Genomic DNA, 16,718 nt, shown 5'->3' on the forward strand with positions numbered 1-16,718 from the left:
TGGGGACATAGGTGGAACATGGGCAGATTTCACACGGATGTGATGGTCTCATGCTGACAGTGCTGGGAACAGGACTGAAGTTCACGGCAACAGCCACACCTGCAAACAGCGGCTTTTGTCGGGAGTGGTCAACCTGTGCTTCCTGCTGCCAGCCCAGGCAATGCCCGTGGGGGATGGGTGTCCTGGGTGGGACAAGGGGGAACAAGCTGCTGGTTTCAGAGTTTCTTTCCAGCTGCTCTCTGCTGGTCTCTGTCTGCCTCGATGAGCTAATTCTCCTTTGTTCAGATCTGAATATTGTGTCTTCTCGTTCCAGCAGCCCCCAAGACACCAGCGTTCCAGGCCTCTTGGATTCCCCAGCTGTGACAGAGCAGCCCTGGTAGTTGTTTGTAGCAGCAGACCAGGAGTGCTCACACCCTGATCCTCATGGCTTTCTCCGTGCCTCAGTTTCCCCCAGCTGTGATGTGGGACGAGCAGCTGCTGGATGAGGCTGCAAGGTCAGGCAGCCCTTTATTCCGAGATACACAGGGTGTTTCTGTAGCTCACCTCCTAGGAACAGCTTGATATTTAGCCTGCGGAGCCGCTGCTCCAGCAGTGGGGCTTGGGGGGATGTTGAGAGCCCGGGTGATGCCTGTGGCCTGGGAGCAGGAGTGGAAACGAAGAAGGAAGTTTCTTGCTCGTGGGACATCAGGTCTCTGCATCCTGCTGCAGCATCCTCCCTCCTGCCGCCCCAGCCCGGCACTGGTGTGTGCTGGACACGCTTTTTATGGACGTGTCAAACAGGCTGCGCGCACAGAGGGAGATGTTTACTGCAAACCAAGCGCGGTGGTAAACTCTTTTTCTTTTGAGTCACTCTGTTTCTGTTGGGGGTAGGAAAGCCAAGCACTTCTCTTGATAAATACCTTTATAAGTGACTTTTTAAATACCTTCTCATCCTGAGATCTTGGCTGGCTTTGCTGTCCTCTCCCAGGTAGGTTGTGTTATACCCCGGCTGACTTTCGCAAGGTCACCTGGTAAGCTGACAGCAGAGAATCCAGATCTAGCTCCTATTAAATTGTTGGCCCAAGTGGTGCAGCCTGGACCAAAGCTACAGGCTCGTGTCTGCGGGATGTCCCTTGTCAGCAGCCACTTGCAGCCCTTAAGGGACAGGAGGGCACCTGGGGCATGGCAGAGGTGGCTGCGAGTCCCCCGGTTGCCTGTGTCCTCGGTGGGGACACTCAGGGCTCTGCAAGCCAGGCCGAGCTCAGGAGCCTCAGCAACAGATTTGGGACAGACCATGTGCCTGGAAACAAAAGTGCAAATGCCTTAGGACCTGCAAATGGCTTTTGCGAAAGACTGGTTGGATTTGTCCCAGAGGTCCACATCAGCAAATCGTCTGACAGATTGAATCGTGCAGAGGAAGTCAGGGGATAGTTGTTTGTTTTGGGGGTTTGATGGTTTTGCTTTGTTCTTTTAAAAGTGAAGGAAACGAAGTGCCGTTTCAGCTGTGGGATCGCGCAGTGGTTCAGGGCAGGGAGCTGTTTCACTCCCAAATTAAACTCCTGCTCTGATCCTTCCCTTGAACCCAGACAGAGCCGGTGGAATCTGAGCTCTCAGAGCACCTGAAAACCGATTCCTGGCCTGAGACTGAGGCAGGATCTGAACAACCCTGGCAGAACCCCTATGGACCAGCTCTGCTGGCTCTGCAAACACAGGACCATGCTAAGGATGGGGGAAGAGTTGGTTTAACATGAGTTTTCCAAGCAGTTCCCATAGCATCACTCCCACAGCCTCCCCCTGCAAAGGGCAGCAGGGTCCTGCCTGTGCTAATCAGTCTTAATTAGCCTAACTAGCCTCATCTGGAGCCTCCTCCCACACCCCCTCCACCCTTTTTGTTCCCCAGCTGCGTTTAAGCCTGGCTCCTTGCCTAGCTTGGTTTTTAATGTCTCGCCACTGTTTTCTGCTCTTCTAGGTTGACTTTGGATCTGCTTGGCTCGTTAATCACTATAACGTGGCAGTAGCACCAGGTGAAAAATCCCACTTTTGGGACCAGGTTTAATGACCATCAGCCAGTACTGGGGATAACGCGGGGTGGGAAATGGGGGTGAGGAGGCAGCGGGCGCCAGGACGTGCCCCGGCAGCTCCCAGCGGTTCGCAGGAATCCAGCAAGATGTGGCTTGTCCCTGCTCTTTGCCCTGGCTGAGGTTGCCGAGGGTGTCTGGGAGCTGCTGGTGTTTTTCTTCTATCAATTTCCTGTGTTTTGTGAAGGTGAGGAGGGTGGTGGGCCCTGAAAAGTGGGTCTTTGGAATAAATTGAGTTACCTTATCATTAGTTGCGGCAAAACTCTTGCTGGTGGATGACGATGGGGCAACTGGCTGTGGGTGTGAGTCTGATACTGCCGCAGCCCATGGGTTGACATCTGGGGACCCTGAGCACTGGTTGGGGGGGTTTCCCTCTAACAAATCCTGTCTATTAAGCTCTTAGCTGTCATTTACCTTAGCTTTTATAAACGAGGAATAAGAAATTTAGTGGGAGAAGGATTAAGAGAAGTGTTTTCCTGCTGGATCCTTGGAGATGGTTGTGGGGGATTGAAGGTGTGCAGCCAGACTTGTGGAGTGTGGGATTTTTTAGGAAACCAGCAGGTTTTTGGGCTCCAACTGGCCTGGAGCAGCAGGTTTGGCTGTGCTGCTCTCAGCAGTTGCTCTGCCATCCCGGCCAGGTCCTGCTCGGGTTTCCTGTGCAAGGACAGATGCTCCGAGGAAGGTGCAGGTGATGTCTGGAAGCCACAAGAGGGTGGGAGAGGAGATCCAACGCCTTAGTGCTGACACGTGGGCTCTTCCTGCCCACACAGAGGCATCAGCCTTGGGGTCCCTGGAAAAGGAAAGGCTCTTCATCCCCTGGGGAAGTGCAGGTCGCTGTGTGCGTTGGGGTTGTGTTGTCAGGGGTGTGTGTGCAAACAGCAGAATGTGGCCTTGAGCCTTTATATCATGGGCAAAACCCCTTTGGTTTGGCAAGTATGACCATCCCCTTCTTATTGCACGTTTCTCTGCATTCAAATTTTAGATGAAAGCCCACTGCAATATTAGGATGAGGATGACTGTTCGTTAGCTATTTCCTAGCCTTTTAGTGACTAATCTGCCTGCTTTTCTGAGACCTGTTGAACTCAGTTCCTGCGTTAAGGGCCTGGCTCTTTGCTTGGTTGCCCAAAACCAGTTTTCCTCATGTTTAGCCACTGTCATTTGAATTAATTGTGGTCACTGGTGTGTGTTTTCCTGGCGGTGCCGCGGGACCCGCTGCCCAGCCTGCCCTGAGCTGAACCCCGGCTGGAAGGTGCTCACCTCTCCTAGTGATTTTCATGGTCACGCACGGACCAGCTGAGCTCTCAGCTCACCGAGGAGCTGTGTAGGACCCATGGAACTTGACTCCTCACACTTCAGACTGATGATGGTTTTGCTTCAGGCCCCAACTGTTGGAGTCTGGGGAACCCCTGGCAGGGATAGAGGCCTCTAATAGGGAATATTGCCCGAGGGTCAAATATCCATGCCTTTGCTCATCTGCTATACCACAATCTGAAGGCAATTGCTAGAGAATTGCTGTTCCTTCCTTACTCTGGTTTGGAGAAACCAACATGTTTCTCCAGCCCTGGAATGCAGAGGCCACACGGGGACAATTTGCCCATATAAAAGTTGGGTTAAACCTTCAGCGACCGCCCCAAAACCAGATCTAGGTGGAAGGACATGGCGAAGGTCCTTGTTTCCCAAACAAGTTAGTAAGCTGGGGTGAAAATATCTGCAGGCTTTCTGTCTGCAAGTAGATCTGGCTTGATTACTTTGTTCTGGGTGAGCGTGGGTGGGTGAGTGACGAACTGACCTTCGTCTTTATGTGACTGCCTGAGGCAGAGCAGAGGAGCATAGCTGTTGTGCAAGACGGACTTACGGTTGTGTCCAGACCTCTGGGTTTTACCCTCCCAGACGTGTGCGGAGACAAGAAACGCAGCAGCAGTTTCCATCTCTTTGCGCTGGAGCCCCAGGCCAAGCAGTCGGATGCTGAGCGGTGCCTCGGTGCTGCTAAAGCCCTTTCCTGTCTTTAGAGTCAATCTGGGTTTCCTCTTTGTGCGCAGACATGAGCGGGCAGGCCAGGAAAACAAATGATTTGTGCTCCAGGTAAAACTGGCAGGGAGAAGCCGAGCTGCCGGCTGGGTGACTAATGGGGGGGTTGTGGCGAGGTGGCCCAGCCTTGGGGAGCTGGGTGGCCCCCGGGCATGGCGCGGTGGCCACGCGGGCTCAGCCCTGGCGGGAGCCTGAGCTTTTCCTTCCAGAGCAGGGATGTGGGACTGTCCTTGTTATTCCCTTCGCAATGCCAAAAAAGAGGCTAATAAAGGGGTTTTAAAGTCCCTCTGCCACAGCTTGTGTGTGCGTCCCGCTTATTGATGTTGTGGCTATTGGAAAATCTCAGTGATGCTCTGTTACTCATCTTCAACTCAAGCACCTGGCAAAGCCACCTGGGGAGTTTATTTCCCCCAGTGGCTTTGGGGGTAGGAAGGTCCAAACGCTGCCCTGGGCAGGTAGTGAGTTCCTCGGGTGTTTTTGTGCTGCCTTGGTGGTGACAGAGCCCCTCACCCATGGCAGCTGCTTGTCCCTGGGGAGGAGCCTCCAGTGGGTACCCGCATCTTTTTGGGGCAGCCTGGGGAGCTGTGACAAACCCAGCCAGGAGCCAGAGCCTGAACCCTCTGCTGAGGCCACTCCTGCTGCGAACTACCCCCCTTTTTCCCTTCTCCTGCTGCAACAGGTTTAGGGCAGGCTGGGTTTTGGCAGGAGGAAGGGCTGAGCTTTGGGCTGGCTCCGGTGACAGCAGAACCTTCTTGGTAAGAGACACAACCAGAATGTTAAAAATGAACCCTAAGCACTCTCTGCTTCTTGCTGCAGCAAATCGGCAATGCCTCAGCGTCACCGAGCGAGAGTTTATTTCTCAGAGGAGTTAAGCAGGTGGCACAGCCTTGGATGGGAGAGCAAGGGATGGTACAAGGGCCTGGTGACTCCAGGTTGTGGTTTCTGCAGAAACCACTGAATGATGCTTGTGTCTTCTGTGGAGTGATGTGTGTTAAGAGGAACCACCTGCCTGGCAGACCTGGAGCTGCTGAAGGGTCCTGCACAAAGGCTTTCCAGCCTATGTGGCCTTTTAGGACAGTCCTAAAGTGGGAGGGCAGGGAGGTTATGGCTGCAGGTCTGAAATGCTGGCTCGAATTTGACTTTCTGCTGACAAGTCCTGCCTTGTGAACGTGATGGAATATGCATTTGCTGTTGGCAGTGCCAGCCCTGTGGTTTCCATCTCTGCCCAAGATGCCGCCGGCGCTTGAGCCTGGCTTTGCTTTGGGCAAGTTCACCGGCAGCCCAGACCTGCAGTCAGGTCTGGCACGGGGATGCGTCAAGGAGGTTTTAAAAGTACTGTCTTAAATCAACCCACGTTACATGGTGACCTGGCTGTGGTTCCTGCCGCCCCCATGCCCAGGAGCTTCCCATGTGACCCCATGGAGGGGAGAAAATCTCATTGTGTTGGTGTTGACCCTGGTTTGGGGACGTGCCAACCCCCTCCCTGCTTGGGGGCTTCGAGGCTCCTGTCGCCGCACGGATGAGGGGCAGGCAGGCACAGTGGTCACCAGCTGCTTGTAGTCCAAAGTACAACCAAATTCATCTAAATTTTTCCATTGTTCGCTCATGTCTTTGCTCTTCCCCTGAGCTGTCAGTATTATCCACCTTTCAGCATCACCAAAGCCTGAATATCTGGTTTGCCTCTTCACCTCCCTGCTGCTCATCCATCTGCCGGTACCTCTGCGTTTCCAGCTGAGTTGCGATGCTCTGTAAACAGGAAAGAACCTAAATCTCTGCTAAGCAACTGGTCTTGCTAAAGACACAAACACTAGGAAGGCTGGCAGCTTTTCGAGGGGACATAACAGAGCAACTATTCAAAATAAAACTCCCTCCAGGGTTTCTGGGCCCACAGCTGCCTGGCAGTTGCAGGTTCAGAACACAGGGGGAACGCAGCTGTAAGACACTCCAATTATTTTCCTCATGTTGGTTCCATTTGTCTTGGTGGTGGCAAAACCTCGTACCTTCGGTCTCGTGTGGAAAGCTGTTTGCAAGCTCCTGTTGACGTTCAGTGGGGCCTTTTGTGGCAAAGGGGCAAAGCTGCCCCAGTCAGAGCTCTCTGCCATGTGCTGGCCCAGAGGCGAGTGGGGTTTAGCAGATAGAAGTGGACAAAAATCCCTTTCCTTTCTTAGCTATTCACGTTTAATACCTGTATTAACTTTCTACTTGTTTGTGTCTGTTAGTGGAAACCGTAAAGTTAAATGTAGACGTTTGGATTCTTTTGTATAATAGAAAATTAGAAACAGGCCTCACTTTGCCTGTTTCTCTGTTACTAACCTAGAAGGAGTCCAAAATCTAATTACATATTCTCCTCTTGGCAAATCGTTGTTATAAATGAACTGGAGCCAGAAGCAGGTGCCCAGTTTTCACCTTTCTTTCCCCGTAATGCAGTGTTTGTGTGCTAAGGTGGCAAACAGATGCAGAGAAAGCTGCAGGCTTTGCTCAAACTTCTCAAACCCATTTCACAATCTTTATTGGAAAAAAAATAAATCACAGCATCTCAACTGTTATTCAAACACATTTAATAAACAAAGAGAAACAGTAGCAAAGGGCACTGAGATGTGACAAACTGTACAAAACCTCTGGGTTCGCAGGCAAACCCGAGGGGAGGAGCCCCCGGCCCAGCGGCAGGACCGGGGAGCTGCTCCGTCCCACCGCCCGCAGCGAGCTGTGTCCCCCTTGCCTCGGCCACTCAGTCACCCCTGAGAAAAATCCAGTGATTTTCTTAAAAATGTGCAGAAACAAAGACACTTTAAGAAGTTATTTCCAGTCTTGCCATAATGGAACAACTTAGGCCACTGGGAAAGTTTAAAAAAAACCCCAAACCTAAAGTGTCCTGCTCTCCATCCCCTGGATTAACGCTTTAAAGCGAACCTTCCCAAGAGGCACAAGCGCCCTTGGGTATGCAGTAATCCAGCCCTGCTCAATACCTTTTTTTTTTTAGAGTGAATGGGACAAATTTCATCCTAATTCAGCGCTACTTTTGACGTAGTTGTGACTGAGTGAAAGGCAATGGAAGGAAAAGCCCTGTCTTGAGCACAGAAGGGACACGACTGGTGCATAATGCTGAGACCAGCCCTTGGTCTCAGGGTAAAGTCAGGAAAGGAGAAATCCTCCCCGGGAATGTACCTGCTCTGGATGGGGTGCACGCCTGGTCCTAAACATCGCCCAAGAATCCAGCGTCCAGTACCTGTGACTGGTTTTCCACCATAAGCTTGTTCTGTTGAAGACCTTGCAATCAAACCCAAAGAGTCTTCGATCTCCTGGCACGTCCTTGTTGCAGCGCGGAGAGGAAAACCAAGATGCAACTCTGACAAGTCTTTCTTGCACGTGTGAGTTAAATAGCTGCTCCGCTCAACCGGCGATGGTAATTTTTAGGCTCTCTGTGGCTTGGGGGGGAGTGATGGCATCGCTCTTGCATCAGGCAATCCTCCGGTGGGCTGCACCACATATGGCATTTTTTGGTGATACAGAAAAGCAACGAGGTATCGTCTTTATCTACTCGAGCTGTACCGACAGAAAACTGCCCTTTGCACCTGGTGTTGCTGTGAGCTCCATGGTCTGAACAGCGAGGTGCTCGCTGGCATCCGTGTGACAACAGCAGCTCAAACACTTCCTCTTGCCTTTAGTTTGCTATTTCTTGACCAGTTCCCAGAAACTCCCTCCCCTGAGCAAGGGAAAGAAGACAGATGAGAGTGTTGAAGGGCTTCTTATGCTGCTAACTTGTGTACATGCGCTTCTGGATTTCTTAGCTGTGTGCACAGATGGACAACGACCGAGGCTACAAGATAGAGGAGAGAGATCTACACACATCACAGTGTTATTGAGGCCCAGCCAGGGAGTACGGTCTAATCACACCAAAACCATCTCACCACACTGTAACAGAAAAGATTGAAGGAGGCAGAAGAGCTGCGTTCTTCGGCGGGACGGCGAGCCAGCTGCGTTTCAACAGCCTGAACCAACACAACGTGAATCCAAAGACATTTGGCACGGTCCGTTGCTACCAAGATTAAACTAGCGCAGATAATTAACCAGTCTCTCTTGAGAATGAGGCGAAGCCTCCACCGGAGGAGATACGTTGGCAAAGCAGGGTGGGAGAGGACAGGCGACAGTCCCTACAGCAGCGAGCAGAGGCAGAGTGCAGGGGCGTCGTGTCGCTCAGCATCTTGTTTGCTGAGCCGGTTGTTGGACCGTCGGTAATGTTCTGCTAGTGCAAGGCCCTGTCAGCAACAAGGGATAAGATGGGAAACCTGCCTAATTCTGTCTCAAAACTTCAAGGAGACTCCAGGTAGCTGAAGTCGTCCAGAAAGGAGCCCAACTCCTCAGTCCAGGTGAGGAATTTTCTGGTCCCTTATTGAGAAATATCTGCTCTGAGCTCATTAATGTCTGTGAATTCCAGCATCTCTGAAGCTTTGCGTTGAATGTCAGGTTTGGGACTTGACTCAAAAAAAGACCCAGGTGCCTGGACATGTGGGCTACAAAGAACAAAGCCAGGATGAAAAGGGGAAAAAACATGCAGCAAATTCCTAAGAAATTCCATTTACCAGACTAGGAGGGACACGCCCGTGGTTAGGGATGGCACAGATGAACAGAGCGGAACCAGCGACTGCGGTTTGGCTAAGATTAGAATCCAAGAGAGGCACAAACAAACATTTTGCACATCCATCCAAGGCATTCCAAAAAAAAAGAAAAGTCACAGAAATTGACACATCACTTTGGACAAGAAACATTACACCAGTTTGGCAACTTTTCACCAACCCCCTCCACCCCAACTCTGTGATGTCCCTCTGCCATTTGAGGTGATCATGGGACATGAGGGGGCTGCAGATAAATCACTGCACGTAAATCAGGGATCTCCTCTGCAAAGGATCTTGGGGGTTCAAACAAACCTACCTGCTTGCTACAGTACAAAAGAAATTCTGCCTGAAGTGTCCCCTTGGTGGGAGGGGAGGAGACAGAGCCCGCGCTGCTGGAGACAAACAAGGCAAAGCTGAACTTGGCAGCAACGAGTCCCCAACCTTGAGACTTTACACCAGGCTCAGGTACGGCCGTGGCAGGGATCTGGAGGGGGAGATGTCACCACTCTTCAGGAGGGAAGTGTCAGGGACAGAACGATCGCTCTGTTGCTATTCTGGGTGAGCACAGGTCTCTCTGTTGATGCGTGTGGAGTAACAGGCTTTGGAAAACACCAGGAGCCTGTATGTAACGGTGTTAACAGCAAGACCTGTGTTAGACGTACACACAACTCCTCGCCCTTTAGTATCTAAGCTCAGCTCTTAGAAATTGAACAAGGAATAAATACGAAGCAAAAATGGAAAAGGTTTGTGGTTGTTTTTTTTTTTTTTTTTACGAGTGGTTGTTTTGTTCCTCCTTTTAAAGCCCTGTTCTGATCTGGGGGGCACCACAAGGTCCCTGCACTTCTTCTGGTGGCAGATGTGAGTGCAAGAAATGGCACAGCTCAAATCCAGAGATTCCCACCTGTGGAAAGTGGGACTGATTCCTGTGGACCTTCGTGACCTTTGCAAAGGTTCCGACTGGGAATCTGGGAAAATTCAATACAGTGCTGGCCAAAAAAACAAAACAAATACTTGCAGAAAGAACTATCCAACTGCAAGAGCCTTTTCCTTCCTTGGTTTCGAGGGTCAGAGGGAAGCCTTTGCTTGTGACCAGAATTACTCGCCGTTGGCAGGACAGGCTCGGCTTTGCTTTGCATTAGCTTGGTTACTGTACAAGGGCACGGTTGCACTGTGGAGAGATGCTCTGCCCAGCCCGACTGTCCTTTGACATCTGGGAGTTTGAACGAAGTGGACACTTGGATTACATCCGGGATCCTCGCTCTTGAAGAATCTGAAAAAGAGAAGAGCTTCTATAAATACCTTGGACAAGTTTAGCTGCAAAAGTTTGTGTTCAGAGTCCTTGTTGTTTTTTTAACAGAAAAAGGAAAGATGGTCTCAGGTCAGAGTAGCTTCTGGCTTTTATGCTACCACAACAAATTACAGGCTGGTTAAAGCTGACTGAACCCCTTCTCTAGAAACCCTGCTTAGCTGCTTGCCAAGAGTTAAGAACGTTGCCTTTTGTTGCTACCCTGGGGAAAAAGCAGAGTGGAAAGAAGGAAAAAAAAAAGCTTGTCCCTTCAAGCACAAAATGTGACCAACCTCCAAGGTCCTTGCTATGCTGTCCTCCTTATCCAAGTCTATCTCTTTCCTCCATTTTTTTTTTTTTGTCTTCATTTGAAACACAGAAAGAGCCTCAGCTCTTGTCCTGCATAACATGAGATCTTCCAAGAGGGGAAGATGATGTATACAGGAGGCAAGAGGAAAGCTGGTACGCAGAACTGCTGCTGCAATGATGGATCTGCTGGTGTAAGGGCATTTTCTTTGCATGGGGAAATTCAAGCCAACAGACCTGAGCAGACAGCTTACCTTTGCCTTCTCGCTGGGCTCCTTGACGATGCCATTGGTAGAATTGTTGAGCTCCCTGGACACAACGCAGAGGAATTCTGCCTGGTCTTCATTTCCGTAGTTATAGGAAGATCCAATGCTGATCAGCTGCGTGACAGGAGACAGCCAAGCGAACTATCAGTTAGTCTGGAGTTCCTCTTCATTCCTACAGTGCTGTGTGAGTTATGACTGTGCTGGGAGACCCGTTCTGGATGCAAAGTGTCTCCCTGCAGCCTCCTGTGTCACAGGCTTTCCTGTGTGTGTGAGGCAGGGACACCGACTCCAGAGCTCTCTACTGGCACCTGGAGCCCCAAGGAGAAATTCCAGCCTGAAGCTGTAATGCTGAACACAACATTTTCCAGTTACTGAGGGCAGAAAACACATCAGATTTCCCAATATCCAGCTAATTCGGATAGGGGGCAGGCAATGCAGACTGCCTGGGCCGGACTACACTGAACTCGGCTCTCAACTTGCCTTGTGACTTTGATGTGTAAGAACTGGAAAGGCAATTCTTTACCACAGACAGATGTTAAATTAACTGGGGGACATGTGGCAGACTGGCACCATTCTTTATGCAGATGCTGTCAAGATGGAGTTGGATATCTGTATAAATGGGATTATATTCTGCTACTGTTGTGATGAGGGTCTGGACTTGATCCAAGAAATCCCATCTGTCTCATTTATCATTATTACATTAAAAGGACATCCTGGAGTGCAGAGCCAATTTGTCATTTACAACTCAGTTCTGCTTTCCAGATAATAAATCTAAGTAACCTGAAGAAAGCAATGTGAATCTTATCATCTGTGTATATATAGGAAACTTTAATACGCAGCGTGCACCCTGACTTCTGTGTCTTAAAGAACTTTAGAAGAGAGACCTCTGTATTTATGTATGAGACAGATGCAGTCAACAGCCTTCCTAGACAGACAATTATCTGTACAGTTAGAGTGCAGCTGCAGGAAGATGTGGGGGGTGTCGTACTGACTCACCTCCCATACTGTTTTAAATAGGTTTTGATGTTTGTGCTGAGGCTGGGGGGGATCTCGGTGGTTTGTACAAAAGTTGTGGATGGCAGAGGGAGGGAACAGGCAGGGAACACACCAGCACCTCCTTGTAACCAGTATCCTGACCCTATTGTTACAGATTTGAAAAACAGGACTAGGAAAGAGGCGAGGGTGCAGGTTCCTGTACAGGGCGCTGCCTACCGCCTTTGAATTTTGAGGGTGTTTATGTGCATGTGTGAAAGATGATGTCTGTTAAGTAAATTTTTGGACAGCAACACCTGTGTGTTGGAGAACTGTGTTTCCATAAAGCTGCTACTGGCTCTTGGTCACAAGATTTTGCTGCCAGCTCAGAGTGGGCAAGAGTTTTTGCTGCCTCTCCACTATGCCATAGGAGATTTCAGGCATTACAGAACAGATATTATGAAGAAGTGACGCCAAGTGCTGCTGCTAATCCAGTGCCTCATTTCGTGTCAGCACATCTCCCACAACATCCCCTTGCACTGGAGCTGGACTAACTGGGAGGATGGCAGAGCTGTAATCCTGAGCCTACTCTGCACTTTCTTAATATAGCATTAACAGGCAGGGCAGCTGGTTTCCAGGTCTCTATCCTCCTAAATAAGAGGACTGCGTTTGGTTCCAGAAACCAAATCTGGAACTGATGCCACATGCAGCTTCAGTGACACCGAGCCCTGAAACTGGCTGCGTTACAAAGGCATCTGCAGGAAGTGGATTTCTCATGTCACTCAGCGCCTCTTTAGCAAATGCAGGAGTTGTGGCTTTGAGCTTGCAGAAAAATTGTGCTGTGCGTTTTTTTTCATGGCTCTGAAAATTTTCCTGGATAAAACTGTTGTAGTGGAGCCTGGAATATGTGATGAAATGCAGGAGAAAGGAAGAATTGTTCTGGGATTTGACAAGAGTACAAGAAGTCCTGAGAGAAAATTAAATCTCTCTTGGCAGTTTGAGTGGATTTTGCCTTTCCCTGTCAGTTATTCTATATCAGCTGACTGCTGCTCAGCTCAGAGTGGTTATTCAGAAGAGCAGCGTGAAGTGCAATTAAACAGCAAACTGCTGATTCCATGCGCAGCTTTCAAACAGACTCTGCTGGTTTTTGGTAATGGTACCTGCTCAAATTTCCACCCGTCGGACATCGTTGACACCATCTGTGTGAGCTCCTCCTCTTGGCACTGCAGGACTCTGTACACGTGCTTCACAGGTCCCTAATGTGTGAAGAAAAATATGTGTGAGTTTAGTAATTGTTATACTAGTATCAAGCTAGGAAATTAATTAATAAGCCTCTCCTGCTCGGTCATTTTGTTATTTGAGAATGTCTGGGCCCCACCGTCTTTCTGAGGTTTCATCCTTCTGATCAGCCAAATGATTCCAAAGCGGGTACACACACCTGGCACGCGTCTCTTCACAGCCTTCCAGGTGTCTGAGGGCCAGTGAAAGCAAAACTACTTTGGCTTTCAAACCTATTCAATGCTTTTTGAAAACATTTTTCTTCTGAAATTGAATCTGCTGAGTGTGTTAAAATCATCTGAGCAGCAATGGGAAAAAACACCACAGAGACAGATCTAAAGGGAAGAAAATGGTTTAGAATTTGAACTATTCTTTACACACCAAAGCAGTATGTTTTGCTTTATAACGACCCAGTTTTCTCCTGGCCCCTCTTGTTTAACTGTTTGTTGTTTCCCTGCAGTGCTAACAAGATGACTCAGTGGTTCGTACTTACAGAACCACAATGGATACTGGTTCCTAGCAGTGCCTTGGATCTACCTAAAAGCACTGATTGCATCTGTTAAAGACCACTAAACAAAAAACCTGCTACTTGAAGCATTTACAGCCACATGTCCTTCTGCTACACTACAGAAAACAACTGACTTCATAACGCAAAAGTTCCTGGGCATTACCTGGGAGGTTCTGTTCTCATTATCCCGTATCCGCTCCTTCACCAGCCGCACAAGAGATGCAATGTTGTAAAACTCGGCTTCTTCCAGTACTCCTAGGAAAGGAACCAAAGCAGAGAGAAATTCCATCACTTTGTACAGGGTAGAATGAAGATGATTCTGCTACAGGGATGCAACAGCTGCTCCTGACTCCAAATCTAGCCCAGATGTGAGAAAATCCATGAATTCTGAATAGACTGTGCCACTGATCTCATGTTCTCAGGCTGGAAGAAAATGACCAATGAGCTGTCCTTCCCTTCTGGGACTTAGATGTTCTCTAAGGAATATTATTCTATTTTCCCTGGGATTAATCAGAAACCTTGTGGCATAATCTCTATTTTATTTGCACAGCTCTATTAGGGGAAAGTCACCAAAGCTGCCTGCTTGTAGAGAACTGCTCTCTGTGGAAATGTGCTAATAGATCTTTTCCTATGCCAGAAACCTTTGAGCTGATCAGATCTGTGCCAGGTTCTGTGTGAGCCCCAGGCCGCTGCTTCCTGGAAGATACAGAATCTAATGATTTAATCCCTGTTAATGAGCAGCCTTCTGAGAAACTAATGGTACTAACAACTCTGCTGGGAAATGCAGCTTGCTCACCCCCTTACACATCGCAATGCCAGGAGCCCTGTGTGCTCAGGCAGGTTTTTGTCTACCAGCACCCTGGCTTGTACCAGCACTGCTGTGGCCAGCAGGACGAAGTGATTGTCCCCTTGTGCTGGGCTCTGGGGAGGCCAAACCTCAGATCTTGGGGTCAGTTTTGGGCTCCTCATGACAAGAAAGCCTTTGAGGTGCTGGAGCGAGTTGAGAGAAGGGAACGGAGCTGGTGAGGGGCTGGAGCACAAGTGTGATGGGAGCAGCTGAGGGACCTGGGGGGTTCAGCTGGAGAACAGGAGCTGAAGGGAGACCTGATTTCTGAACTGCCTGAAAGGAGCTGGGAGCCAGGGGGGTCGGGCTCTGCTCCCAAAGAACAAGCAACACGATGAGAGGAAACAGCCTCAAGTTGTGCCAGGGGAGGTTTAGATTGGATGTTGGGCAATTTCTTCCCGTAAAGGGCTGTTGGGCAGTGGTGGAGTCACCATCCTTGGAGGGGTGAACAGACACAGAGATGAGGTTCTCAGGGACAAGGGGTAGTGCTGATGTTGGGTTAACTGTCGACTCATTGATCTTGAGGGTCTCTTCCAACCAAAATGATTCTGTGATTCTCTCAGATACAGCTCTCTAACAGCATTTGCAGATCCTCCTTACCTTCTTCTGCCAGCTCCTTGTTTATGATGAGCTTCCCGTGTCGGAGGTAGTTCAGTATTGGACCAAAATACGTGGGGTCTCTATCGATCAGATACGCCCCGGTCTCATCCTGATGAGTGTGCATGGGAATGAAGCAGGGATGGTTAAGCAGTAGCAGGAAAAAACATCATTCCAGTTGAAAACAATATATTGAGCAGTTTCTCCTTGAGAACCTGGATTAATTTGGCTATGAAAGGTATAACGACTCCACATCTAAACCAACAACTTATTTTTTCTTTTCAGTATCTGAACTCAGCTACAAATGCTGCAGATGCCGCCAGTTAAACCCTTCTAGGAAGAGAGTTCATATACCTAGAGAGGAAAGCAGGGATTAGTGTTTTTTCCTCTGCAATAAAAACCAAAAGCAGGCAGTTGTGTTCTGTCTAAATTTGTTTTCCAGCCTACTTTAACTGGGAGACTCTGGAGGCAAATTGGGCCTCCAGTTCTAGCTGACAGCACATAATAACTACAGTAGCTCTTTGTTTCTTCCTACTGCTGAAAATGCACATTGCAGCGCACCAGCCATGTCTAGCAATCAAATAACTATTGTCATTAAATAACCAACGATTCACAACCAAAGCATCTCTTGAGGCAGCTTTGAAGTGCTGACGAAGCTTGTGCTTTAGTCTGTCATATCACTCCCTTAAATTACTTTAAAGCCACACCTGTCCTTCCAATCAATCTGCTCCAAAGTAATAAAAACTGTGATAAAAGCCCTTTGAAATGTCATCTCCTCTACCTGCTGATGCTGGTGCATGCTGTTCTGATCACAACCAGGTTTTATCTTTTGATTAAACTCTGAACAAAGCGGCAAGAGACCTGAATAATCTGAGTCTGACCTACCCACAAAATATTTAGAACACTGTGCAGTGGTACCTAAAGAAAACCCATGATTGCAAGAATAACTGTTTGCAAAATCCTTAATATATACTGCAAAACTATCCACCCATGTATGGAATGTGCTCTGTGGTCTTTTCTGAGGGCAAGGTGAAATATTATATATATAATTTCTATTCTATATAGATATTATATATATTTTTTTCCTATGAATATTTTATACTATATATATATATATATATACACATGCTTAGGGTGAGAAATCATTAAACTTCCCATTTCTCACAAAGTTTTCTCCCTGTTCCCTCCCTGCTGCAGGAAGGGGCTGGGGAAGGGGCCGGTTTGCTCCCTGAGGAGCCGCATCACGGCAGGAGGTGGAAAGGACCCGGGAGGTTACAGCCTCTCAGCCCCGCTCCCGGGGATGTAACGGGAGCCGTGTGACACGAGGGACATGGAGCTGGTGTGGGTCAGAGCCACGTGTGTCCCTGGGGCTGGTGGGAGTGGGGCTGCCGTGGAGCTCGGCCCATCCACACCACGAGGACAGGGGCTGCTGGCCCCGGGGACATCGTGAGCTGCGGTGGCACCCGTGCAGCAAGTCGGGGCGCTGCCCCCCGGTGACAGCGGCTGCCGCGGGGGCTCAGGCGGCCCGAGGAGGGGCGGTCACCGCCCGGGTCCCGCCGGTCCCGGTCCCCCCGGGCCTCACCTTGTCGGAGCCGAGCTCGGGCCCGTCCTGGCAGCAGAGCCGGCACAGGAAGGACTTGGGCTCCCGGCACAGAGTCTGCCGGGTGCTCACGAAGTACGTGCCGCCCACGTTCAGACGAACCCACTTGGAGGCCGCGGGCGGCCGGGCCGCGCCCGGCGAGGACTGAGCCCCACCGGCTCCCGCCGCCGCTCCGGCCGCGCGGGGGCTGGGCGGCCCCGGCGCTCCCCCGGGGCCCGGGCTGGGTGTGCGGCCCCGCGGCGGCCCGTCCGCTGCCGCCAGCTCGGCCATGGCGGAGCCACTCAGCGCCCCCGCGCCGCCATCGCCGCCCGCAACGCCGCCGCTTCCGGCGCAGAAAGCGCTTCCAGGACAGCGGCGGAGGTCA

The 16,718-nt window shown here is 50.1% G+C and overlaps 2 protein-coding genes across 2 annotated transcripts in view; one reads left to right on the forward strand and one right to left on the reverse strand.

Moving 5' to 3' along the window:
* ATP5PD (ATP synthase peripheral stalk subunit d) overlaps window positions 1-16,718 on the forward strand; it is a 92,627-nt gene that overhangs the window by 72,759 nt on the left and 3,150 nt on the right. The window lies entirely within an intron of this gene.
* Window positions 6,627-16,663, reverse strand: KCTD2 (potassium channel tetramerization domain containing 2). Its single transcript, XM_065852322.2, has 6 exons — window positions 16,337-16,663; window positions 14,758-14,866; window positions 13,477-13,568; window positions 12,688-12,783; window positions 10,544-10,669; window positions 6,627-9,968 (listed from the first exon to the last, which is right to left on the reverse strand). The coding sequence occupies exons 1-6, from the start codon at window positions 16,622-16,624 to the stop codon at window positions 9,939-9,941; spliced, it is 741 nt and encodes a 246-aa protein (XP_065708394.1). The 5' UTR covers window positions 16,625-16,663; the 3' UTR covers window positions 6,627-9,938.

The sequence above is a fragment of the Patagioenas fasciata genome, chromosome 18, assembly GCF_037038585.1.
Source record: "Patagioenas fasciata isolate bPatFas1 chromosome 18, bPatFas1.hap1, whole genome shotgun sequence".
Lineage (NCBI taxonomy): Eukaryota > Metazoa > Chordata > Aves > Columbiformes > Columbidae > Patagioenas > Patagioenas fasciata.